At 37.0% G+C, this 27,370-nt stretch overlaps 1 protein-coding gene across 1 annotated transcript in view; it reads left to right on the plus strand.

Annotated features, from left to right (window-relative positions):
- The first annotated feature begins 2,357 nt into the window (after window positions 1-2,357).
- ptk7a (protein tyrosine kinase 7a) overlaps window positions 2,358-27,370 on the plus strand; it is a 53,606-nt gene continuing 28,593 nt past the window's right edge. The window contains exon 1 of the mRNA XM_079808334.1: window positions 2,358-2,736. Within this exon, the coding sequence (XP_079664460.1) occupies window positions 2,655-2,736 (82 nt within the window). The 5' untranslated portion in view covers window positions 2,358-2,654. The remainder of the gene's footprint in view (window positions 2,737-27,370) is intronic.

Raw genomic sequence — 27,370 nt, forward strand, 5'->3', positions numbered from 1 at the left:
TACCCTGTTCAAAAGTTTATGAACCATTGATTCTTAATACTGTGTGTCGTTCCCTGGATGATCCACGTCTGTATTTTGTTTTTTGATGGTTGTCCTTGAGTCTTTTGTTTGTCCTGAGAAGTTAAACTGATCCTCCAGGTCCTGCACATTCTTCAGTTTTCCAGCATCTTTTGCATATTTTAACCCTCTCCAGCAGTGACTATGATTTTGAGATCCATCTTTTCAAATTGAGGGCCTCAAACACTATTAAAAAAGGTTCAAACATTCACTGATGCTCCAGAAGGAAACACAATGCATTAAGAGCCAGGGGGTGAAAAGTTATTGAATTTGAAGATCAAGGTAAATTGTACTTAATTTGTCTTCTGGGAAACATGCAAATATCGTCTGTTACTTTTGAAGGACAGCACTAAATGAAAAAAAATATATATATTTAAACAAAATAAGAAAAATGTTGACCTCTTCATCCTGTTCAAAGGTTTTCACCCCCCAGCTCTTAAAGCATTGTGTTTCCTTCTGGAGCAGCAGTGATTGTTTGAACCTTTTTAATAGTTGTGTTTGAGTCCCTCAATTGTCTTAAAATATGCAAAAGATGCTGGACCTGGAGGATTTTTCTGAAAAGAACATTGGGCAGTTTAACTGCTCAGGACAAACAAAAGACTCAAGAACAACCATCACAAAACAAAAAAAAAACAGATGTGGATCATCCAGGGAACGACACACGGTATTAAGAATCAATGGTTCATATTTAAAAAAGTGGTTTCTGACCTGAACATTTACATTTATGTATATAACATTTTGTTAACAAAATAAGTATAGTTTGTTTTGCTTAAATGCTCATTTTCCCCACATTAACGAAAAATCCATATCAATGTTTTCAATAAAATAAAATAAATAATGAAAAATGTGTTTCCACAAAATTTTTGAGTAGCTACTGGCACAGCCAAAATAAATGCGCTATAGTCTCTGGGTGCTGTTTACAAAAAGTATCATTTTGAATCAATATCTTTTATAAACGTTTATTTACAAAAGTGAAGAGACATAAGCCAGAAGAGCGAGTCAGAGGTTCAGGGACGGACAAACATTTGAATTCAGAGAAAGAGAGAAAGAAAAATACATAAATAAATACAAACTAAAATAAAACTAAATAAATAAATAAGGAAGTATCAATTAAAAAGAATCCTCCCCACATAACATAAAATAATAATAATGAAAAAGATTAAACAAAAACGCCCAAAAATGAGCATACATTGAAAGTTTTAGTAGCCTTTTTGTTACAGGAGGTAGATAAGATTTTAATATAGATCTTGACATATTACTGAAAATGAGAAAAATTGGGGGTGACTTTCATAGTTTTACATTTGTGGATAAAATATTTTGCAAGCAAGGTGCAAAGAAAAAAACATTTTCATATTGGTTCTCAAAAATGAAAAACCCAAACAAAACATCCTTGAAATAAAGGTCAAAGTCTATATAATAATTTACACTCTGTTATTATTGCATCCTGTTAATGTACAACAATACTGAGGTGCAAATAGTATGTATCTGTCAAAATAAAGTATAAATTGCATGTAATTACTATTTACACATATTGCAAAGAACTGCTACTTTTATATGGTGCAAATATAATATGTCACTATTTTCACTTAGTATGCTATTTCAAATAGCATCTACAGCTATTTGCACAGTCTAAATATCATCTATCGCTAAGAAAATATGATATTTTCACTTAGTGTAAATAGAATCTAGTTGCCTTTCTTGTATGATCACAATGCCAAAAAAAGATGTAAGATTGTCTCTGGTTGTGAATCACAATAAATCTAAATCAGGTCTTAAACTACCTGCGAAATGGAACAGATTTAAATATTCATGCAAAATTTGTGTATGTTTTAAAAGCTATTACAATAGCTGTTTTCTCATAATGTAAATTACATTATGAGCTCAAGATTTTATTACATTTTTAGAAAATTATTACATTATGAACATTTTATTACTATAATAATGTAATGCTACTTATTACATTATGTGTAGTTTTTACATTTTGTGCTGTTATTACATTTTGATTTGCTACACAAGTGCATGTGAGGCTGCGCGTGCACGGCTGCTGCTGTTGCTGCCAGTGGAAACCAAATGGCTCTGCCAATAGATGGCGGTCATGGGAAAGAACAAATTATATTTCAGACCAGCTACTATCATTTTAAACAACTGTGTTACTTATGCAGCTATTTTAAGTAATGCTGCATATAAGATAAACTAAATGCGCTCTTTTGAACCGATTTAAACTAACTTCAGATCAGTGTCACTGGTCTCCACTTACCTTCCTTCCTCCAGCCAGCCCGGTAAAGCCCACCCACCCATCCACTCCCACTGGAGAGAGAAACACGACTCCTGCTCTCTCTCGCACTAACCCCCAGCACTGGCTCCAGCGCACGGTTAGAGGGGCTCTTTGTCTCCATTTCGAGGAGATTTCTGCTGAATTCAGCATGGAGAGCTTGACACATCCAGCCAAACTAAACTCCTGAAAGACTCGCCTCGAGGAACAACCAAAAACTGGATTTTAGCGTTTAACCAACAACTCACAGTGGGTGTATTTCTGCTACACACACTTTTTAGCCTTTAATTCACAGCCGTCTCGTTTATCGACCTCTTCAACAACCATGGGTTTATGGACGAGAAGACACGAGCGCAAACTTACAAACGCCGAATCTGTTTTCCTGGCGTTTATTCTGATCAGTGAAGGTAAGAAAGTATCCATCCCTCCATGAGCGATACCACACTACGTGTTTTTTAGTCTTTACTTATTTTCCGAATGTTTAAATGGTTTCTAGTGCATGAAACTATTAGCCAACGCGAAGTTTAGTTGCGTTCAGACTCGGATCTGGATTTAATCCGGATTAATTGGTGTTTGACGTGAGTTTTACACACTTTCCAGTCATTGTGTTTGCAAATGCAAATAATTCAAAGCTTAGAAAAGGGTTCCAATATGTAATCCACTGCACTAAATGCTTGTAGATGAATGAATCAATCCACCCTCCCTTTCCAGAAACTCAAGTACAGTAAGGGCTCAAGAGGCCTGTAAAATAACATTTGCATGATAGTCTGTAAAAGGAAACCAAGAAAGGAGACATGGGTCTTGTCTTATTATCATCTACACCATATATGCATACTTGTAGGTAGCTAAGTGAACTTTGTGTAGCACGTCTAGCAACATGAGATGAATATCAATTGCATCCACTTAGACTTCTTGAATTTTAATTAGGCTTTGCTTCAGTCAAGTAAAAGTTTGTTTGTGACCCTGGACCACAAAACCAGTCATAAGGGTAAATTTTTTTGAAGTTGAGATTTATACATCATCTAAAAGCTGAATAAACAAGGGCAATATTTGGCCGAGATACAACTATTTGAAAATCTGGAATCTGAGGGTCCAAAAAAATTGAAATAATGAGAAAATCACCTTTAAAGTTGTCCTTAGTTAGCATTGCATAATGCTACTACTACTAATTTTTTTGTGATATTTATGGTAGGAAATGTACTAAATATCTTCATGGAACATGGTCTTTACTTAATATCCTACTGTTTTTTGGCATAAAAGAAAAATCTATACTTTTGACCCATACAATGTATTGTTGGCTATTGCCACAAATATACCCGTGCGACTTATGACTGGTTTTGTGCTCTAGGGTCACATTTGTGAAATGCAAAGGACCATGTAGCAGTACTATGTCTATAAAAACGATGATGTGTGACATGTTAACTTTTACTCGAATTAGCAATAGCATACTTTCCTCTTCCAGGAGTGAACAATCACATCTGTGTGGCCTGTAATGAAATATGCATGGCCGGAGCGTGTAGTTTATCTTGAGGGAGTTTTGGGGAGTTGTAAGATGCTTCTCTTCTGGGGACCATAAAAAGTGGTACATGATGTTCTGTGGAGTGACCCATCTCTGAAAGACTTTTCTGTTGGCATCTTTTGATTTAATTGAACCCACGAGACGTGGCCACAGGAGTGTTCATGTCTTTCATGGAAAAAAACCCCCAAAATACAAGAGGAAATGCTTGCATGTTCAAAGGATTTCTTCTGGAGTTTCTATCATAATCAATTCCAGTTCCTACTGGATAAACTGAAAGTTCTGCTGGATTTGTTTTCAAATGCATATGGAATAATGTCGTGCTAAAAAGTTTTAAAATCCTGGAGGATTTCTTAAAAGTGCTTTTGATGTCTTACCGGGACATTTGTCTTATTGCGAATTGTGGAACTGTGGTTTCTAAAATGTCCAGTTTTTTTATTTTGTATTGGACTTGGAGCTATGGCTGCCCCAGACTAAAGATTTTTCTCGTCGACTTGTAGTCGTTCATTTAAGCCATTAGTCGACTAATCACACGTTGATGTCAATGTAATTATTAAAGGCACAATATGTACGATTTTTAGATTAAAATATATCCAAAAGCCACTAGAACAATGTTTGTTGATTTGTGTACTTTGTCTCAAAAGTTTCCAAGAATGTTTAAATCCAGAGAGATAAGCGGGACATTTTATTTGAAACAGGACACCGACCGTGTCCTTGCTTCGCCTATTAATGACATCATACCCACATTACCCTCGATTTCCGGTTTGATTTTGTAGAAACCATGGAAACACCAAAGACGCTTTAATATATTATGTGTTTTATTAGACAGGCGAGCAACTGTTTGGATCATTCATCGACAGAAAACTAACCATTGTTATACAGCTCAACACAGTTAGTCTTATTGTTTAAATCTGGTTTTCTTGATTTACCACGAGTACCATGTTTTGTACCTAATATCGATCTCTTACTGCAGTGTGAACAACTTTCAACACACTCAAATGTGTGTAATATGATAAAACAGCTCTGCGTTACCCCACGTACACATGAGCGGAAGAAGCGGAAGTGCTCGTCTGAGGCAGAATAAAAGCTCTGCCAAATCAAGGCATCATTAGTGTGTTGGAAAAAATAGCAAGGAGACGTTTTAATTGTTTATTAATAAACTAGTGTTTTTGCGTCAGTGTCGCTGCCTAGATGAAGTTGATGATGCCGACTCTCATCTCCGCAGTGAACACGGTTTTAGAGAAAAATGCACCTTTCATACGGATTACATCATCAGAGAGTATTTGTTTTCGATTCGAATTTAAAAGTAGACATTTCAAGATTTTATTATTTCAGTGCATTTTTGTGACGCGCTGCAGTTCAGGGAGACGGCATAAAGCGCATCCTTTTGTTTTCTTTATTTTACAAAAGGGTTGTTGACGTGACATGGCATTTTCACTGTCACATAAGATAAAAATGAATATAATTAGTATCGTCATAATTTACAACATTTCTTTCTTACATGGATCTATTCATATAAAAACTGCTTTGTCTTTATATTTCAAAATTGTCCTATGGTGTGACTGTCTCAAGCATGGTTCAATTAATTACAACTTTTATTAATTAAAAAGAAAGCATACAAATGTTAATAAACCTCAGGCATCATTTTACAACATTATCATTTTTTTTTCATCCATATATTTCTAAAAGCGTTGAAACTTGATACATTTTGTCACTGAAAACAATGTCCTCCGGTGTGACACCATATCTTAAATCGGGCAATTCCACTGACAAGTTTAATTAGTTGAAGGACCCCATTGAAGGTCATGTTACTTTGAAGCCCATGACATTGTGCACATGGTAAGATTTTGTCTCAGAATTGTTCAAATATTTTTTTTTGTCTTTTGGTGGGACACCCCTATATTCCTAATTGTTGCTATGTCATAACCACAGGACACTTTTCAGTAAAAATGTTCAAAAAAACAGTGAACGAACGAACAAAGTTAGTGACCCCTTATATTTTCTCAAATTTCAGAGTTCACACTACATAATGTTTTTTTTTCTTCAAAAGATGTTTTACAAAAAATGACTGCATATTTCTCAACTACCCAAAAGCACAACGTTTTGTTGTTATTGTGAGTGTACAGAAATAAAAGTAGACCCTTTACAGTTTAGAATGAGGTCTTTCTCTTATCTCCAAAAATTGAGTATTTTAAATAGAAATTTAAGTGATCGCGCTGGCGACTCCATATCATACCTCAGCTTCCACACTCCTAATAATAGCGCATTTATCTAGGCTAACGTCAGAGCGAGCGGCCATGTTTAAAGTTGCTACTTGCATGTTTCAAATGATAAGCCACGTTTGAGGTCGATTGATGATAGCCGAACGTCTGGATTCATGCACATACTGGCTGCGTCCCAATTCGCATACTATCCGTACTAAATAGTATTCGAAAAAAGAATTAGTATGTCCCAAATCTTAGTATGTTGAAAAAAGTATTCCAAAGATTCCCGGATGGTTTACTATTTCCGGTCAGAATCCGAAGTGCAGATCGATGCACACACTAACGGCTGATATTGCCCACAACCCATTGCGAGATGGACGAGGATTCGATTAGAACTACAAACGCGGATAAAAAGTGTTAAAAAACTACAAACATGACGGTTACGCGAGTCTGACGGTTAAGTGGAGAGGATTAGATAAAGTGGTTTGAGTGAGCAATTATCAGTATTTAACCTGACGAAAAGATATTTATTCAATATTATCCACATTATATTTCTCCTTCAGCAGCATTGAGAACTTTTGTAATGATACGTTTGGCCTTTAACTTTGCAAACACATGAGAGGAGTCTCTGCATTAAAGACCCACGAAAGGCAGATCAACGAGCGACTACATTTCTCTCCGATACGGTAGGAAATTAAATTGAAAGTGGGGGATTTGAACTGTGACGATGATTGACAGGGCAGTTTAAACGGTGACGGGACGCACAGAGTCCGTTAAAGATGACGAAGTAGTATGTCCCAAAGCTTGCATACTCTTCTGCTACACACTCAAAAGTATGTACTTTTTCTTCACAAAAAGAGTACATACTTTTAGGACGTAGTATAAGTAGGCGAATTGGGACGCAACCACTGTAATTACCACAAGGACCTGCCGTTACTTCCTGTGGGGGGAAGCCCTACTTGGAATCCTATCAAAATTCCCATTAGAATTCTTCAATTATAACAGAAATTCCATTTGGATTCTTTAGCATTTGGACTGTGCTAGAGATGGCTGTTGTCATTGTTGGAGCGAGGATCTGCCCGGGCCCCATTGATGAGACCGCAGCATTTGCATGAAGACTTAAAAGATAAAAGGGTGGAGGGTAGAGACATTTCACAGGTACTTGAGGGCTCTGCTTGATCTCAGGGACGAAGGGGATCCATCTCCTGTCTTTCTAATGCTAATCGCAGACAGTCTGGGAACGAAATATCCCCCGCTATGCAGCGTAAAGGTGTGACTCTGTGCTCTTCATGGCTGTTTGTATATTCAATTAGGTTGTAGGTCTTTCTCAGTTATTGTGTTTCACTGAGATCTATTTAATGAGATGGTTTTTCTGTAAAATATTCAAAATTCCCGTTTGTTTTGTGATCTTGATCAAATTATCATAATCGTTTACTTCATGGTCTTTTTAAACGTCACTCCAACAGGAGAAAAGGGAAAACAATGTCTTATAAATTATGAATGAGGGGACTTAAAACTGTTTTGTAATTTTGCCAGAGTAGTCCAGTAGTTCATTTATGCATAAAAAGACTTTTTGTCAGAATCAACTTGAGGATGGATTTAACCACATTTGACTCAGATCCTTATGAAAAGTGATATTTATTCAAAAATGTTCGTAAGACTACAAAAAATGTAGTTTACAGCAGTTCGGCTTTGGCTGATAGACATACTTTTTTATTACATTTATGTTTAACCCTCTGGTGCTCTTTGCATGTCGTCAAAAATGATAACTTTTTTATTTCAATTAAATGATTGTACTATGTTTTAGTTAGATAATGTATTTTTAGGTGATTTTTTTTTGGTACTAAATTATATTTATGCTGTGGTTATAATCCATTTATTCACTTTGAGCATAGAACTGAAAATTACATTTCCAACTTAAACTTTCGTAACTCTTGAATGCTTTAGAAGAAGACACGTGGCAGATCATTGCTGAAGTGAAAAAAAAGTGAACTTAAAAAAAGTTACAGAATTTAATTTTATTTGTGAAAAATGCGCAAAAATACTATTTCCAATTTTTATATGAAATGTATGTATTTTTTCAAAAACACTTTTTACTCTAAAATTGCAACCAAAAAAAAAAAAAAAATTCAACGCCATGAATCTTAATGAATCTTTAGAAAGTTGTGTTCTAAATTTGAGGCTGATATCTCAAAAAATGATCTTTCAGTCAGGTTTTTTTTGGGCGTGGTACCAAAAAATGTCGCTCATTAATTTCCAATGCGCTCATTTTTAACTTGTATATTGTTCAACTTGTATAAGTTTTTAACTTTATTTTGTTCACACAGCAAGTGCCAAAACCTTTACCAAGTTTCGTACCATTCCAATGTAATGAACAATTCTAATAAAAATAAACGTAATTTTTTTAAATTAAAAATGACTGAAGCGCACCAGATTGTCAAGGCATTTCATAATCACTCGTACCCAGATAAATAGCCTTCTTTTTTTCCATTTGATATAAAATGTATTATTTTAAAAGTAAACTACTAATTAAGTCCCAAAATAATCAATGGAGCCAATAATGAACATCTTCAGGTCATATTTCAAACCCAAAATCAAAATGAAAAAGTATGAAATTATATTTTGAATTTTTAAAACGAAACCTGTTTTGAGGACGTCGAGGAAGCTTTTTTTTTTGCTTCATTATTAAGAATTGTGACAATGTTCCCTTAACTCCTCATTACCATAATGCAAAAAACAAACAAACTGTAATTTCAGTAAAATCATCCTGTTCGGACATATTTATCAGCATAAATTAGCCTTAATGCAGTACCAATAATATTAGACGAATTCCACCATTATGTACACGTCCTTAAACTTAATACTATTTAAGTAAATTAGTTTTTACCAATACAGTAATGAAAATTAGATGATTTTGCATTGAAGAGAATTAGGTGGACTTAATGGTCCTACAAATCCTTTTTTAGTTGGTGGGGAAATATAATATGGACATTGTTTTCATGGGACCCTTTTTTTTAAACTAATGATTCTTGTTATCTTGTTAAAGCTTGTCGTCTGCATACTTCAAGTACACGTCAGGTCAAGATGAATCCCCTTCCCCAGCTGTTGTCTCTGTGTGTGTGTGTGTTTTTTGAGAACTATTTTGTTTGATGAAGTAAAAGAGAAGAGCTGAACTCCACAGGAGTTCATGTGTTGATGGACACAACAGCTGCTTTACCCCCTCATACATTCGGCCTCGGAGACACAGTATAAGTGTCTCAAGGCATGTTTTGAATGTAAAATGCCACTGTTGTTGAGATCACACAAGTTTTTCAGGAAGTTCACACTCATTGAGGAGTTGAAGCCTTTTGTGATGCCCCTCATTGTCTTTTGTTTGCAAGTTACTGTGAGATGGTAAAATAAAAAAGGTATATTTTGCACATTGGACCAGTCTTACTACTCAGTCTTTCTACTTTCACATTTTTAGAATAATAATAAAGCCATCAACACTATGAAATAAGTCAGTTTTTGGCGAGAAGTGCTACCTCCATCACCTTGGATAAACTCAGCAGAGGGCGGCCATGTCAAAGCATGTCTGAACGGGCTTTGAGTCTGATTAAACTTCTCAATATTCGCCGCGTTTGGCGTCCGGCCACGTGGAATCAGAGGGGGGCGGCTGACAGCGTGCCTGTTTGATCTCTTTCTTAATTAACTTCTGTAACGACAGCCCGTAAGATGCCTTAAAGTCACTCTCTCTGCCACTCTGAATGGCAGTGATGAAATGCAGAGACACGTTTATCTTGGAGACGATTTCTGAAATGTGAGCCCGGCTTGTGTTTATGATAATGTTGTGCCCATATATCCATGAGATTAGCTTGTTTTTAAAGTGCAGACTGTATTTAGGGCTAAATATCAGGGTAGTTTACAGACAAACCAATATAAAGGAGTTTCAGTTTGTAAATGAAAGCAAGAATAGAGAGTAAAGTAGAGCAGAACTTTTTTAGAACTGATACCGATAATTTTTGTTTTTATGTGCCCGAGAACCGATATTTATTTACTGTTATTCTTCTGTTTTTGACACGATTACAACACCACTGAACTAAACAAACCATTTTATTTATAACAATCACTCCCTCCTTGCATAGAAAACAAAACAAATCTTATTTATACACCAATAAATAGAGGGGTCTGAAAGTGCAAAAAAAGAAAAGAAAAGTGCATTGTTGCTAAACTGTTTTTGTTTAAAAAATCAAATCTTCGATTAGGTGGGAAAAAAAAAGGTAAAATAATAAAGCACATAAAAGTTATTCTAACCAATTAAAAAACAAAAACAAACAATCTAAACCACCTGGGGAAAAAAATAGCATTGCTGTTTAATGTAGCTTAATACTCCCAGTTGAGCAGAACTAGGTTTTAGTGTAGAAAAGAGTCTTTCAGCATTCTGCCCCATAAGCCTGTTTCGTTTGTTTTCATAAATGGCTCCGAAATGTAATACTTAGTTAATAAATCTACTAAAACTGTAGTTTAAAATTGTTTAATAGGTTAAAGAGTGAAGAATAATTAGCTGGATAATGTTAAATAACTGAATAATGTTCTCTGGAATGTTGGAATATAACAAACAAAACATCGTATTTTATTGCATTTCTCAAATGGTATGTTAAGTTATATCAGAATTATTAATGTTTTTGTCGTTCTAGATTATGAAATATCTGCTGACAAACTGATGTTTATGTATGCATTTACACAGAACTACTCAAACTGCGATCGTTCGCGGAGATTAATTAATATCCATAGAGTTGTTTACTTAGATGTTAATTAGCGAATTAATGGTTGAGCATCAACCCGCTGCGTGAACAGCAAAATACAGACGACTTCACGAGACTAGTGATGAGCATAGACAACAGAGAGAAAATTTAATTCAGCGCTTTTATTTCCAACATGTGCTCATTCATGGCTGTATTATTTAATTCATGCAAAGTTGCATCTGTATTTGGACGGGACTTGACAGATTATTTTACTTGACTCGGTGAGCTTGTCTCTAAGAGAGACGAGCTCACGGAGGTATGTAAAATAATCCGTCAAATCCTGAATAAACTAGCTAGATTTCAGGCATTTATGTAACATCTAATTTGTGTATTAATGACTTATGTTAAATAAAGTTTACTCATTACAGCAAAGCAGGCAAGTATACTTTACCTGTGCACGCCGTTGTCTCGTCTCCCCACGTCTCGCCTCAGATGCGCGTTAATGGCGAACCTGCGCGCAATTCTCAAAACGCCCACAAGATGGCGCCGTTTATCGGTAAATCCGATTTTACAAAACCGATATCCGATTATGATTAAATGCTTAAATATCGGGGGAAAATATCGGTAAATCGATATATCGGTCGATCACTACTTACAATGGAAGTCTATGGGGCAAAGGTTGAAATAACAAAGTTCGTAATTTTGTTAAAGCAATTTTATTGTGTTTCGAGTTTTAAATTTGAGGTAGGATTGCTTTTTTATGACTCAAATAAGTTTGTAATTTTCTCTACACTGTAAACCCAAATAATTTGAGGTAATCAGTTATTTAATTTTAAAGTTTAAGTAAGCAGAACCTACAGATTTTTATTTTGTACATTTTAATTTCTCTTAACTTGAAATATTTGAGTAAGCTAATTTATACATATAACTTAAATTATCATGTAATCTCAACTTGGAAACTTGGCTAGCTTTAACTGGCTAATTCAATAAATGTCACCTTGCTAATTGGTAACACAATGCTTTGGTTGCATTAGCATAGCATAGCACTAGCTGAATGAGCACAGCAATATAATACATTTAACATAAATCTGTTCTCAAACTAAGCTCATGCGCTACTCGTCACATGATGGTAACCCTCCAAAAACATAACAGAAACTCTTCCATATATTTTTTTACAACATTTACTTATTCAAATTTTATAAAATAGGCTCATTTTCCAACTCTCCTAGAGTTAAACAGTTGAGTTTTACCGTTTTCGAATCCATTCAGCCAATCTCTGGGTCTGGCGGTAGCACTTTCAGCATAGCTTAGCATAGATCATTGAATCTGATTAGGCCGTTAGCATCATGCTAAAAAATGACCAAAGAGTTTTGATATTTTTCCTATTTAAAACTTGACTCTTCTGTAGTTACATTGTGTACCAACGGAAAATGAAAAGTTGTGATTTTCTAGGCAGATATGGCTAGGAACTATTCTCTCATTCCTGCGTAATAATCAAGGAACTTTGCTGCCGTACCATGGTTGCAGCAGGCACAATGATATTACGCAGCGCCTGAAAATAGGCTAACTTCCGTCAACATAACCAACGTGACAGGGAGCGTGCTGGGGACTATTTTCAGGCGCTGCGTAATATCATTGCGCTGCTGCACCCATGGTACGGCAGCAAAGTTCCGAAGAGTCAAGTTTTAAATAGGAATAATATAGAAACTCTGGTCATTTTTGAGCGTGATGCTAACGGTCTAATTGGATTCAATGATCTATGCTAGACTCAGAGAATTGGCTGAATGGATTCGAAAACTGTAAAACTCAACTGAATCTGTATATCATTCGTTCAGTCGATTTTTGATTTAATATTGAAAGTAGAAAAATGAGAAAACCGCTAACTTTTTTCAGAAAAACGAAAAACAAGATTTCGACTTGATATTTCGTTTTTTGTTCAGAGGAAGAAAAATGAATAAACAGTTTGAATATTCGATTTCTACACGTGGGCGGGAATTATACGCCATTTTTGCTGATTGGTCAGCCGAAGATCAAACTATTCCGTCATCGGTTCTTCCTCAGTTCCGCTCAGCAGAATAAAAGTCCTGCACTTCTACAGCTGTACGTATTCTTAACGCGTTTATTGCAGCTACATTTTATATTTTTCTCATCAAACAACCAGACTAACGAATGGCTCGACAAAACCCGGGGCAGAGCCTAGAAAGGGCTTTCGTCTGTGTAGATATAAATTCATAAAAATAAGATATAAATATAAACTCTTTGCACAAGCTGGCAGTATATGACGGCTGTCATAGCCTTCAAGAATAATGCGTTGCAACCAGAAAAAACGGAGAACAACAGAGATATTAAAATACATACTTTTCTTTTTTATGATTTATGTTTTATTAAAATTGATCTCAAAAGATTTTCATGTAAAATTGAAATATGAGGTAAATGCTGTAGAAGTACTGTTCGTTGTTAGTTCATGTTAACTTGTGTAATGTTAACAAATAAACCTTATACCTTATTTAGAGTCAACCCTAAATCCATTGAGTTTTTATACAAGGCAAACATGGAAAATCCTTATATAGGTTTTTTAATTGAACTTTTATAGTATTTGTTTCCTACCATGAAAATAAAAGCAAGCTGGCCAACCAACATAGACATCCATTGTAAGTGTGTTGACTCCATAATATTCTATTTTAAAGTCTTTAATATTCTATTTTAAAGTCTAAAGGAATGATAATTTGTTATTAACTCAAACCTGTGGAACACGAGAGCTTAGACATGTTTAAAATCTGAATAAATCTATCTGAAATAGTGCAAATGAAAATGAATAGACTCTTTTCCTGCTGTCTTGATGGAGTTTCCACCTCAAACCCAATCAAGCAGCAAAAACGGCTGTCGTCTCTACTGTAAACCATTCAGGTCATGGGTTTTTGCCAAAGCTTACCCAGGATTCTCCAATGCTCTGCTAAATATTTTCACAAGCTGCTCTTCAAAACCATAATTCCATCATCAGAGAAATTTGTTTAACCAAACGCAATTATCTGCTCGTGATGCAAACGGCATATGTGACAGTTTCCGTAAACTATACGTAATCCCTCAAAGTAATAAAAATAAGGCTTTTTTTCTTATCCACAAACTTTGTTGCTTGCGTTCCATGATTTTGGGTGAAAACTGTCATATTTCATCCCAAAATCAAAAGAGAAAACATTTCTGCCTTTTTTTTCATTAAGAACACAATTTTCATGACAATTAAGCAAGATTTCATTACAGTAATGCAAAAAAATCACATGACAAGCCATGTTGGAAGTGCATTTCTTCATGAAAACGATGCGATATTTTCTGATAAAGTAGGTTTTTTTAAATAGTTAACAGAGCGTTTGAGGCCTGTGTGAAGTGGAGTGGTAAATTCTGGCCTGCTCTTCAGAGAGCGAGTGGTTCTTGTTAGTTTTGATAGGCGAATGAGAGTGATTACATGAAGCGCATGTGCTTTATGTTACATTCGCTGGCCCTTCCCCCCGCTCCGTATTCAGCATTCCCCTCCTTCAGCACAATGCCGCCCAGATGATTTTAATGGAAAAAACCTGTGCGTATTTCTCAGATGGTACGGTGTCCTGGTTTCTTCCCTCTTATACACAAGAGTAAATCTTTAAATCATTTATAAATGGGACTTCAGCCTCATTTAGTTCATGTTTAATCCGCAAGTTCAACATTCCGAAGGGAAAAAAGTTTTGCTTAATCCAAACAACAGCTCTGGATTTTATTTTTTTATTTCATTGTTTTCACATGCGCTGTTTATTGTGCCTCTTGTGTTAAACAAGATCTGTTTGTATTAGGGCTCCATGGCGTCTCCTGAAACACTCATCAGATGCTCCCGATGTTTAAATTTCCAGAGCAAGTGCGACGCTCTCGTCATGTTCCACAAACGCTCCTTTAATGTCGGTGAATGGCTAATGGCATCACATTCCACGTCTCGTACTGTAAACATGTGGAGGGTTACAGGAGGCTGGTGGACTTCCTGTGGAGTCAGCAGTGTGCCACGACCCCCAGGACTGGACCACGTGCCCAGAACCAGTTCTTAGTCATGAGCTCGGACTGAAATTAAACGGCTGTTTCCCGTATGTTCTTCATTCTTGTCTTTGAGCATCAATTTATTAGTGAGGACTTGGGTTGCAAAGGGGCGGAAATTTTCCGGTAAGTTTTAATGGGGAGTTAAGCTGGGGAATTTTGGGAATATTCCAAGTTGGACACTTAATGAGAATTTACAAGAATTAAAGGGGATTCATTGGAAATTTGGGGTAATTTATACAAACTTTATCGGTAACACTTTATTTTACAGTGTCCTTGTTACACGTTACATGTATTTACCATAGTAATAACACTGAATTATGCATAATTACATGCAACTAACCAAATCTTAAACCTACCCTAACCCTATAGTAAGTACATGTAGTTACTTAATATTACCCAGTACTTAAATATATAATTACAATGTAACAATGACACCTTAAAATAAATTGTATCCACTTTATCATATACAAACATAAACATTTTGTTTGGTCATCATAAGTAGGGTTGCAAAGCTTCCAGAAACGTTCCCGAATTTTTGGAATCTTTCTAGGATTTTTTGGAAAGTTTCTGAAAATTTACTGGACATTTTCAGCCCCTTCACAACCCTAGTCATAATCAGACATGCATGCAAACTAGTACAGATTTTAAAAATAAAATTTTTAACTGTCCCCCGCATAATCATGTAGTTTTGGGGATATTTGGAGATATTTTTTCTTTCAACGCTCTTTAAAAAAAAATCTATAGCCCCAAAACTTTTTAACGGTAGTGTATATAAATTTTATTTTAAAGGGGCTACATATAGAATTCAGAAACCCTTGTTTTTAGCGACACCGGTGGCCGTTAAATGAACTGCAGCCAGCAACTTATTCCTCGTCCTCGCGCACACACTCTCTATAGTGACGCAGCCGAGCCTCGGCCAAAACAGTGACTGAGTGTGATTCACCAACATCGTGTCGGGTTCATCTTATTGTCAGGATCTAGACTTTTACATGTCAATAATACACCCGCAACAGGTGGCACCAAAAACACATGAAACGAGTGTGCTAAGAAAAACTGTGTCAGAATGTAATGTTTGAAGATCGCGAGCATAATGCTGCATTCACACCAAATGCGAATAGGGCGTCAAAATCGCGTCTACCGCGTCTAGTTTGACGCGTGAACATTTTGAATCCATTCGCGCATCCGCGGGCGAATTGGATGCGCATAGAAATCGAGCGTTTGAAGCTAAATAGACGAGCGTTCAAGGCGCTCCAGGAGAAATGTCATAAAACACCACTCTGCCTCTTTTCATTTTCATTAAAAATATATATTAAACATTAATAGCCACACAAATGTGGTCCAGGCGACTCCTACATTATCTTCACTGCATGTATATTTAAATATCCTTAAAAAATAAAGTTATGTAACTTCTCTTTGCCCTCAGTCAAAACGATTTGGCAGACAACAAATTATAGATTCATGACACAAAAGATCGCCCGTTAGATCTACACACAAGATGCACCACTACAGGACATCAGAGCCAGCGGCAAACGCCAGAAGGACTAGCCGAGGAAAGGCTGCTCTCGCCGGGGTTATGAGCGGTGATTGCCCGGTGATCGCCTGGATCTCACAACTCCAAAACCACAAGATTATTTTTTTTAAATAGGCGCTCTCTTCATAAATAAACCACAAATTTTAGCTTTAAACAAATACATTCTCACCTGAAAAAAAAACGTAAAACTACATTTTGTGACACAATAGTAGTATTTTTAAATTATGCAGGGTTTCTCATCACGTCACTTTACCACGTGACCGCAGCGAGCAGGCTCCTGATTGGATAACGTGGCGCGAATTGACGCCAAAGTTAAAAATTTTCAACTCGGGCGTCAGATGCGAATTCGCTTCAAACGCGTGAATGCACAAAAGCACCACTTGCGCGTATCGCGCAAGACGCTCAATTCGGTACTTTGAATATGTTGTAAAAAAGGAAAATAATTAAAATGTGTACACATATTTAAGGAAAATATTGTATTACTTGGTTACATGATCACACGTTTTTATTGCATTAAATTTAAACCTTAGTTTTTTAAATCATATGAAACCAACATTAATATGCGACGAGAACTTGTACATGGCTTATCCCCACTTTTTTTTTCTTTATCATGCACTCTGTAATTTGACACTGACCCCATTAACTTTTTTACTGTTGTGTAGTTTTGGCTAAAACATTCCTTGAAAGTTTTCAGTTTTGATAAGAGCTTTCTGAAACATGCTGTAGTTTATCATTTATTGGCCCTTTCCCAAATGGAGCCCTGGGGCCTCATTTATAAACGTTGCGTACGCACAAAAGAAGGCGTACGCCGCTCTCTACGCAATAATTGGTATTTATAAAAAGCAAACTTGACGGGAAAATGTGCGGTCCTTCACGCAAGCTCTGACCCAGGCGTACACACAAAAACGGGTGAAATGAGAAAAGGCGACACCGTCGGCAGATGGAAGAAACACGTGAAAGTGTGTGAAACTGTAGACCGTTGTGTAAAAGAAATGGCTATGCCTCTCATAAATAACATTAAGACTTCACAAAGCAAGTCTTACAATGAACAGCCTACACGAACACCCGTTTGATCGATCTGCAGTGTAAAACAAACAAAATCAAACGAAAATTGCAACATAAATGCAAATTAACACATATTTGCAAAAAGAAAAGTGAAATATGTTCTGCAATAATATTGGCATGTTATGCATTGCAATTCATCCTCATAAATATGGTAAACAACGAAATAGCTAATGTACAAAACTGATATTCTCGTCAAGTGTCCGTCTGGCGGAGCAGATAGATGCAATTAGACAGATAGATAATTAGGGAGATATATAGATAAATAGATAGATGTATTAATTGTCCACTGGGGAAAGTTGTTTTCATAGTAAAATTTCTTCATCAGCTACGTTCATGGTATTCATGCATATGCCTTTAGTTTTATTTTTGATAAAATGACGTATGTCTCAACCATTCAGAAAGCTGCAAGACATTACATTTGCACGGAACTATTTCCCAAGATTATAACCGACATCTGTAGCTTGTCAGATTCAATTAAATGGATGGAAATAAAATGCCCATCTCAATGCGTAATGACGCACAATGGCTTGTGCTCTAGAAGATGTGGCGAATGGAAGGATTCGGAGTGAACGCATCTTCAGACAGCAAGAGGACACACTCTGGCGATGGAGCACTAGACGCTTTTTTTGCCTCGACTTTGATGTCCGACCATTTCTTTTTTATTTCGGCGATAGTCCGAGGTTGTGAGGCTACAGCATTTACGGCGTCTGCAACCTTTTGCCACTCAAGTGTCTTTTTGGCATTAGTAATGCCCACACTGTGCCCTCCAAACAACACTTTTCTTCTCTTTTCAACCTCGCCAACGATAACTTCTACCTCACATTGAGTGAAGTTACTTTTTTTTTTATTTCCTCTCTGTGTTTGCCATGATTTCGCAACCTATGAATATTAACTTGTGGGCGTTTCACGGACTATTTATGGGCAACTATGGGCGTGACATGAAGCCGCAAAAGCTGCGCTACATTTAGAATTGATTGTGATTTATTAAGGGAAAACTGCGTAGGATGTGCGTGCGCACGGTTTTATAAATCCGAATATTTCTGTGTGTACGCACGTCCTATGTTTCATCCGTACGCCAATTCTGACGCAAATCCTACGCAAAGTTTTATAAATGAGGCCCCTGAACACTCACGGTCTTCCTATGGGTCCACACTTTCATGAAGTATCGCCTGTCGGGTAGAAGTCTGTGGAGCAAAAGTGCCCATCGAGGGCGCATATCGGCCAAAAAGTAGGCGCTCAAGCACCCTTTGGAAACCTAAAATGACAAATAGGACGACCTACAATCTTGTGGACTTAAAGGAGACAAACATGCTGCCACAAGACCGCAAATGCCCTTTGTTTGCCATTTAGGACAGGGCCATTGAGTTGGGTCAGCAGATGCTATTTACCATTGAGAGGTAAAATCAATCCCACAAACCCAGTCAGAATATGAGCTGCTCTGTACAAGTTGTCCACATCATGCCTGTAAACATGCTGTTTGTTATTTTCAGGGCTCCCCCCTCTACCCCACCACCCATCATCGCTCGTATAAACACAGAAGCCCATGCTTTTCTTCTGCATGCAAAGCCATTCACCCTGCTAATGATGTAAGGTGTTGGGTTTCCACAAGTGTGGAGGCTCCGTTTGACCTTTTCAGACCTCCTCGTGAATAGCAGTGAGCGGCGAATGGAGCACAATGCAAACTGTGTCACGGTTTCGCCCTCAAAACACGCTCACTGTCCTGATATCGCTGTGAAAAAACCCTCATTAAAGGAATGAACATTCTTGAATGTTCTTGACCTTAGTAAATAGTTTGGCACAATCTGCTAAAGTATTTTAACAAAATTCCTCCACTGCTTATGAATATTTTGCGAACTCTTCTGACCACGTAAATGGATAGTTATGAATGGCCTTGAAGAGTGCGTTTGATAATATTTTACATTTCGTTTGTGAATTCGCAATCATTTTCATACGATCTGCTTATCGCCCGCCAAGGATTAATTTATCAATTGAAATATTTGAGAAGGCAAGGTTGCTTCAGGTTTTGAAATGTCATGTGGTGCAACTCTCCAAAATCCTTGACGTTCATTAAAAGTTGTTAAAAAAAAAAAAACTTTTTTGCAAATAATGTTTAAGATGTGTAAACTCCCGTTTATTCAAGGAAAACATACTTCTTACTTGATTGTTACACCACATGATAATTTTTTCATTGAATTTTTATTTTTTATTCATATTCCCCCTACAAAAATAAAATATTTGTGAGAAATACTGTACTACGGTTACAGAAACAAGAAGTTGCCATCTAAAGTAAGTGTGTTTAATTTAGAGAAAAAAAAAAAAAAAGTTTAATATAATGTATGTATTATATATTTTATCTTGGCTTTATATCGGCTCTGCTCTCTAATATCTCGCCAATCAAAAAAACATTACCAGTCGACCACTACCTAAAATACATGTAGAGTTTTTATAAATATTTATTCTTGTTGGTTTTATACAGTTTAGGGACCATTTTCAGGATGTGGGAGCTCGGTGTGCTCGGCGTCGTCAAAATAAAAGTCCCGCTTCCAACACATCGACCAAACAGAAGAGCTTATCGGCTTATGCCGATATTTAAAAAATACCAAATATCGGCCGACCATTAATCCTGGTTCGTTTGGAGATTTTGTTTGTGAACTTGGTGTGTTTTCTCTCTTAGTTCGGTTCGTTTAGGCATATATGAACACGGCAATTGCCCTCGGATCCACACCAAAACAATTGCTCCAATCACGCCTGATCGAGGTGGTCTCGGCCTGATTGAAAATGAACTGTGGGTGAACCATTGGACCAACGAATCAAGCGGTATCATAATTGATAATGGGAAATGTGTTCTATAAAAAGCAGCCGAGTCAGTTTCTGTGAGTGAGCACATTAGTTATCACAGTTGAAAACCAAAAGAGCTCCTCTTCATCTTAAAATGTGTTATTGCTCTTCTCCTTGCATTGCAAGAATGCTGTCCCGACAAAGCCTTGATCGACGGCTACATTCGTATAAGTGTTTGCATGTGTCAGATAAAGCCACAATAAGCTTGCGTGAACTCGTCAATCCATCTTGATGGATGGCACAGAGAAAACTGACCAATGAAAGGACAGCTTTACTCACATGTGACTTGCATAATTATATTTTGGTTCGCTTTGAAATGTTGCCTTGTGAAACCGATCCAAGAAAATGCAACATTGTAACAAATGAAGTCGTTGTTTTCAGAACAAAGCAAGCAATCTACATGTCTGAAACTTTGTAAAATATTATTTATTTTGAAAACTCAATTTTGCCTTTGACCAATTAACAAAGATGTTGCCTCACTGTAACAATTTTTAAATGATTTTGTAAATGTATTTGTACTTGAAATACAGTTTAATACTCTTGTCTCTTAATATAGTATGTCTATCAATTACTTGAAACAATTGTGTATATAAACAGATTCCTGTTGTGACACTCCCTGAATACCAAATCAGCATGATGGGAATGCTCTGTAATATAATTCCTCTTTGGCGCCTGGCACCTCCACCAGTCAACCGGCTCTAATCAGACTGGATTTGGAGTGGTCCCTTCTGGCTGTTTCATTAACCCCACCCAATCCTTCAGCCACCTTTGCTCCCGCATGCATGTGCAGCCGCCTCCATTTTCTTACACGTTATGATCCAAGAAGTGGCACCTGTTCAGCCATGTCCGAGCACAATATGACGACTGTGATACGGAGAACAGCTGCGAAAACAGCTTCCTTCCTGCGTGAAATGAATCTCCCACCTATTCAGTAGATGATGGAGCACCTTGCAAATCTCATTGTTTTGGGGTCAAAGGCCTGGAGTGGGCAGACAGGACATTTTAAGGCTAACCGGCTTTAATATCTAGTTTCCCTCAGGGAGAGAAACTGCTAAACGCCTAATGCCAGTTATGTCTGAAGCTAGAGCTTGTTTGGATTTTTTCGATGACTAAAATATTCCTTTACTCCAAGTAGAAATTGCAGAAACTCCTGTTCTGTGACTGTTGAAATACGTAATGAATGTATAATAAAAAATGTTGATTTATTGGCTGGTAATTGCCCATTATTTGAATGATAACTGTTTAACAATGACCATGCCGATTAACAGAAGTGGTAATTCCCCCTTGCAGTTTCAAAATATTCCGACCATTTAAATGGATACGAATTACCATGAGAGTGTGTTGATGCTATTTTAACATTTGGGCGAATTGATTGCGTATACAAAATCACCAATTACTAAAATAGCTGTTTTCTCAACTATTTTATTGGTCATCTTGATTTATGTTGGCATCGGCCATTGACAACCTTATATCGTTCAACTGGAAACGCATAAAGGAACGGTTTCATTTTTCAGAATTTTCATTGGTAAATTTAAGTCATTTCAATTGAGAATTTCGCATGGCGTTGAAATATGGAAGAAAATGTATGCCAAATGTATTTGAAACAAAAAACCTTGTTGAATTGCACTAATTGCATTGCATTAAATGTCTTTATAATGCCCCTTTTTACAAGATGTAAAATAAGTCTTTGATGTGTGTTTGAGAAGTTTTAGCTCGAAAAACCCCACAGATATTTTTTATAGCACATTAAAAATGTAACTTTTTGAGGGTGAGCAAAAACGTGCCGTTTTTGTGTGTCCCTTTAAATGCAAATGAGCTGCTGCTCCCGGCCCCATTCAGGAAGAGGGCGGAGCTTCAAGAGCTTGTGTTAGCAGCTCGGATTACCTCACGCAGACACACACTGATAATGTCCAAAACTGTTCAGCCTTTTATATTCAAACCAAAGTCGGACAATGATAGAGATACTCAAAAAAAACAACAACATGTGGAATGAGACAGGACGTTTCTGAATGGTTAGTTGATGGATTATGAGTCAACTATCTACAAGTCATTGATTAGCATATTCTGTCATGGTAATCTATAAATTGCTTGTGTGGGAACTGTTGTAAGATGCACAGAGCACAGATCTGCTGCATGAAGATAGAACAGGTATAGTTTAGTTTAATTGCGTTTATAACTTGTGTTGTCATCTTGCTTTATGACATGCTATTGCATTTGTGTTCGTACTGTATTGTAATAAATGTGAAAGACGGATGTGACGGCTTGAGCGACTCCCAAATGTGCTCGACTACAACAACTCTTCCTCTTTTCAACATGACCTTTTGTGCGTGTTCCCGGGGGCGGGGTTTATGTAAATTTTAGGGTTAGTGATGTCACTAACCCGTGAAGAAGGTTGTTGTAGTCCCTACCAGCCATTTGTTGTAGTTCTTAAAAAGCGATTTCTGTAAAATAAATCTCCCTTTGCTTTAAACTTTGAGCGTCGTAACTTTGCAGATGTTGTTTATGCTCAATAATCCATATGCATATTCACCATATTAATTTTGTTTAAAAATACAAAAATACAACCAGTAATATTCAATAGGCAATTTTCGGTCCATTTATTTTTGCTTTATAAATTCGCTTCCACAAATTCAGTGGTTCAAATTCGACAAAGTTCAACATTTCACATGCAGGACTGCAGGAAGAGCAGTAGATTAAAAAACAACAGTTAGGAGTAGGGCTGGGCACCGAACGGCGATACTTTTATGTAGGGGTGCTCCGATTGATCTGCAACCGATCTCGATCGGTCGATAATCGCTTTGGGATGATTGATCGGCGGTCTCTAAAAAGGCCGATCTCATGAACCGATCGCAGCTGACGCCACATAAAACCCGCAACTGCCGTGAGAGCTAGGGCATGATATGCAGCAACACCGTCTCATTCTCTTTCCAGCGCGGGTAAAATAATTATAATGCTGAAGGTGAGGTACAATTCATATTTCTATATTAAATAACTTGCGTCTCACAGAAAGTTTTCAAATGACTGCGTAAGTTCACAAACAGCGCGAGAGAATCACTGCGTGCGCGCGCTCTCTCTCCCTTTCAAAATGCTCAAATGGCTTCACATCAGCGCATCGCATCTGCACTAAAATCGAGCTGCACAGTTGACAGGATTTGCCACTGTTGACAGCATTTGCCACTTGCACAATCGAGGCAGTGTTGCATCGTCACTAAAGTTTATCATTTGCATTTATTTTTAAGTCTTGCCAGTGTTCAAACCTCTCAGCACTCGCACGCTCTCCAGACCGTGAGCGCGCGCCCACACACATACACACACACACACACACACACACAGGCCATCTCACAAAAAGCTTGCGAGAACAAATTGCGCTGAAATGGTCAGATACACAAATGTATGTACTAAATGACCGTCTTGACGAGTATGCACGTAAACCCCGTCGTGACTCGCGAGTGAACGTTTGTGCAACTGCATGTAACCGTATCCGTGTTCGCTCTTAAAGTGACAGCTGTTGAATAAACTGCTGCTGTCTCTGAGTTTCTCTTTGTCTTGTGTTGTTTGATTAACCTTTATGACACTCACTGCTCTTGAAAGACTAACTTTTGCAACCTTAAGTGTAAGGATTAATCTAATTTAATTTATTCAGGGAAGACCAATATAAATTTACATTTGATTTCTTATTAAATGTCTTTAGTATTTCTTATCTCAATACTAATGTTAGACCTACCTGAAAATTTGTCTTTAAAAACAAAAATGCACTCCATGATCAAATATTTAGGTGAGATAATTATATACATTTATTATATACATTTATTTGGGAAAGATGGCCTACAGTAGCCTTAAGTTATCTCATTTTCTAAAATAAACACTTGGTGGTTCTTCAAGATCTTGACTCTAGCCTATTTCTACAGTTTTTTTTTTCTCAATACAGTTAATTTAGAGTTAGTTTAATTTCTACAAATGGTGCAAACTCTGCAAGATTATAGATAAAAGATTCCCATTCCCCTGCCATTCTGTGATCGGCAGTGATCGGCAATCGGCAGATCATGATCTTGGTGATCGGTAATCGGTGATCGGCCCCAAAAATGCTGATCGGAGCATCTCTAGTAATAAATGTGAAAGACGGATGTGACCGCTTGAGCGACTCCCAAATGTGCTCGACTACAACAACTCTTCCTCTTTTCAACATGACCTTTTGTGCGTGTTCCCGGGGGCGGGGTTTATGTAAATTTTAGGGTTAGTGATGTCACTAACCCGTGAAGAAGCTTGTTGTAGTCCTTACCAGCCATTTGTTGTAGTTCTTCAAAAGTGATTTCTGTAAAAGAAATCTCCCTTTGCTTTAAACTTTGAGCGTCGTAACTTTGCAGATGTTGTTTATGCTCAATAATCCATATGCATATTCACCATATTAATTTTGTTTAAAAATACAACCAGTAATATTCAACAGGCAATTTTCGGTCCATTTATTTTTGCTTTATAAATTCGCTTCCACAAATTCAGTGGTTCAAATTCGACAAAGTTCAACATTTCACATGCAGGACTGCAGGAAGAGCAGTAGATTAAAAAACAACAGTTAGGAGTAGGGCTGGGCACCGAACGGCGATACTTTTATGGTATCGAACGAAAAACTCCGATACTATGAGAGCCAAATTTCGGTTCCAAAAGCCAAGCGGCTTTTATACACTTATAAAAGTGGATGCAGAGTCAGCAAAGTGCAACATATGCGATAAGTATTGCACCCAAAGGCGCAAAAGGAAACCTATCTGTGAGACGCAAGTTCACAAACTGCGCGAGTGAATCACTGCGTGCGCGCGCTCTCTCTCTCCCTTTCAAAATGCTCAAATGGCTTCACATCAGCGCATCACATCTGCACTAAAATCGAGCTGCACAGTTGACACAGGATTTGCCACTTGCACAATCGAGGCAGTGTCGCATCGTCACTAAAGTTTATCATTTGCATTTATTTTTAAGTCTTGCCAGTGTTCAAACCACTCAGCACACACACAGGCCATCTCACAAAAAGCTTGCGAGTACAAATTGCGCTGAAATGGTCAAATACACACAAATGTATGTACTAAATTACCGTCTTGACGAGTATGCACGTAAACCCCGTCGTGACTCGCGAGTGAACATTTGTGCAACTACATGTAACCGTATCCGTGTTCGCTCTTAAAATGACAGCAGTCGAATAAACTGTCTCTGAGTTTCTCTTTGTCTTGTGTTGTTTGATGAACCTTTATGACACTCACTGCTCTTGAATGACTAACTTTTGCAACCTTAAGTGTAAGGATTAATCTAATTTAATTTATTCAGGGAAGACCAATATTAATTTACATTTGATTTCTTTTTAAATGTCTTTAGTATTTCTTACCTCAATACTAATGTTAGACCTACCTGAAAATTTGTCTTTAAAAACAAAAATACACTGCATGATCAAATATTCAGGTGAGATAATTATATACATTTATATGACAAGAGAGTCACCTAAGGGGTGGATTCCCCCATTGTCAGAAACAAAATTCAGGCCCTGAATGAATGTCTGTAAAATTCCCTATAAATAATTCTACATGATAAAAAGAAGGCTTCAAATAGATCGGTATCGGTAATCGTATCGGCAGATACTGCTTCCTGTGATCGGCTCCAAAAATCCTGATCGGAGCACCATTACAAAAAGCACATCATTATTTTATTAATAATGTTACCCTGAGTGAGAAGTGTTACCAGAATTTGTTTTAATTAAGGTGAAAAAAAAAGTTTTGTGTTTTAATGTATTTTTGTTGATGTTGAAATGAATTTTAAAACATATTGTATCGAAAAAAGTATCGTTAGGAACCGGTATCGAAACTGAGGTATCGAAATTGGCACCGGATCGAAAGATTTTGAACAAAACCCAGCCCTAGTTAGGAGAGCTATTTCATTGACAAAAACAGATTTACAGAAATGGAGCAAGCTGTAAGTGTATGTGATGATTATCAGGGCCAGTATATATGCGGAATAGCTAATAAAGGCACAAAAGCGGTATTTGTTTAATTAAATGTCTTCGTGACTTACCCATGTGTACACATAAGCAGTTTTCTCTACTGTGAACGAGAGTATAATGTTATTCCTAAGTGCTGATGTACAGATAACACGTTAAATCTGAACGTTAGATCAGACATTTATTTATCTCGGTTTCCTTAACTTTATATCGCAGTGCTGTGCTGCAGTACTGGGGGTTCTCTCAATACATCAAACTCCAGGACTCCCCTGCCGTCAGGCATAAAACGCTTAATATAACTTAATGGACTAATACAGTGATATAAAAGCCCAAACTCGCACCTTATTGAGGATGTGGGTTATACTACATAGGCTGCAGGCAAGCAGACGGACGTATGGCCATAACGTGCAAAGTTTGACGCTATGCGTTTCCCAGTGAAATACTGGCATAAAGTTGGCTTGACATTGGAAGTTCAATATTCACACGCTAATGGGCCATCTCTAAAGTTACAGATCACATTGGTACACACATTTATAACTTTAATAGCATTTGAAGAGAATTACTTCCAGTCTTAAAACCAACTGTAAAGTGTTCATGTAGGTGTCAGTCATGAAGCACACCTTTTAGATTCATACACATATATATATATAATATAATTTATTATTATTTTTTATATATTGATCTTGCCATGAAAATAGCCACAGATGCTGATATGGCAATAAACAAAATAAAAAATAAGTAACTCTAATTACACTGTAACAACGACACCTTAAAGTAAAGTATAGCCAAATACATTTGGCATTAATTTACTTCCATAATGAAAGATTTCCCTTTTCTATTGATGTTGCTTGTTTCTCATTGGTCCAAAATACTACTCCACGTAACCGCATATAAAACGTAAAATGTTTTGATTGACTGTTGCACCTCGCAACACTTTTTGCTTTAGTGTCAGACGAAAAGGCATTGGAAAATCGTCTAGTGTCATACATTAAAATATGATCTCATCTCAAGTTTAGGTATCCAATTCTTACCCCTGCAGGTTTCTGTGGGCCGACCCTCAGCGGTCACATTTCCAAGTGGGCCGTTCTCATGGCTTCAGATCAGATTAACAACCCAATTAAAAGGCTTGTGTT

The sequence above is a fragment of the Gobio gobio genome (genome assembly GCF_949357685.1).
Source record: "Gobio gobio genome assembly, chromosome: 24".
Classification (NCBI taxonomy): domain Eukaryota; kingdom Metazoa; phylum Chordata; class Actinopteri; order Cypriniformes; family Gobionidae; genus Gobio; species Gobio gobio.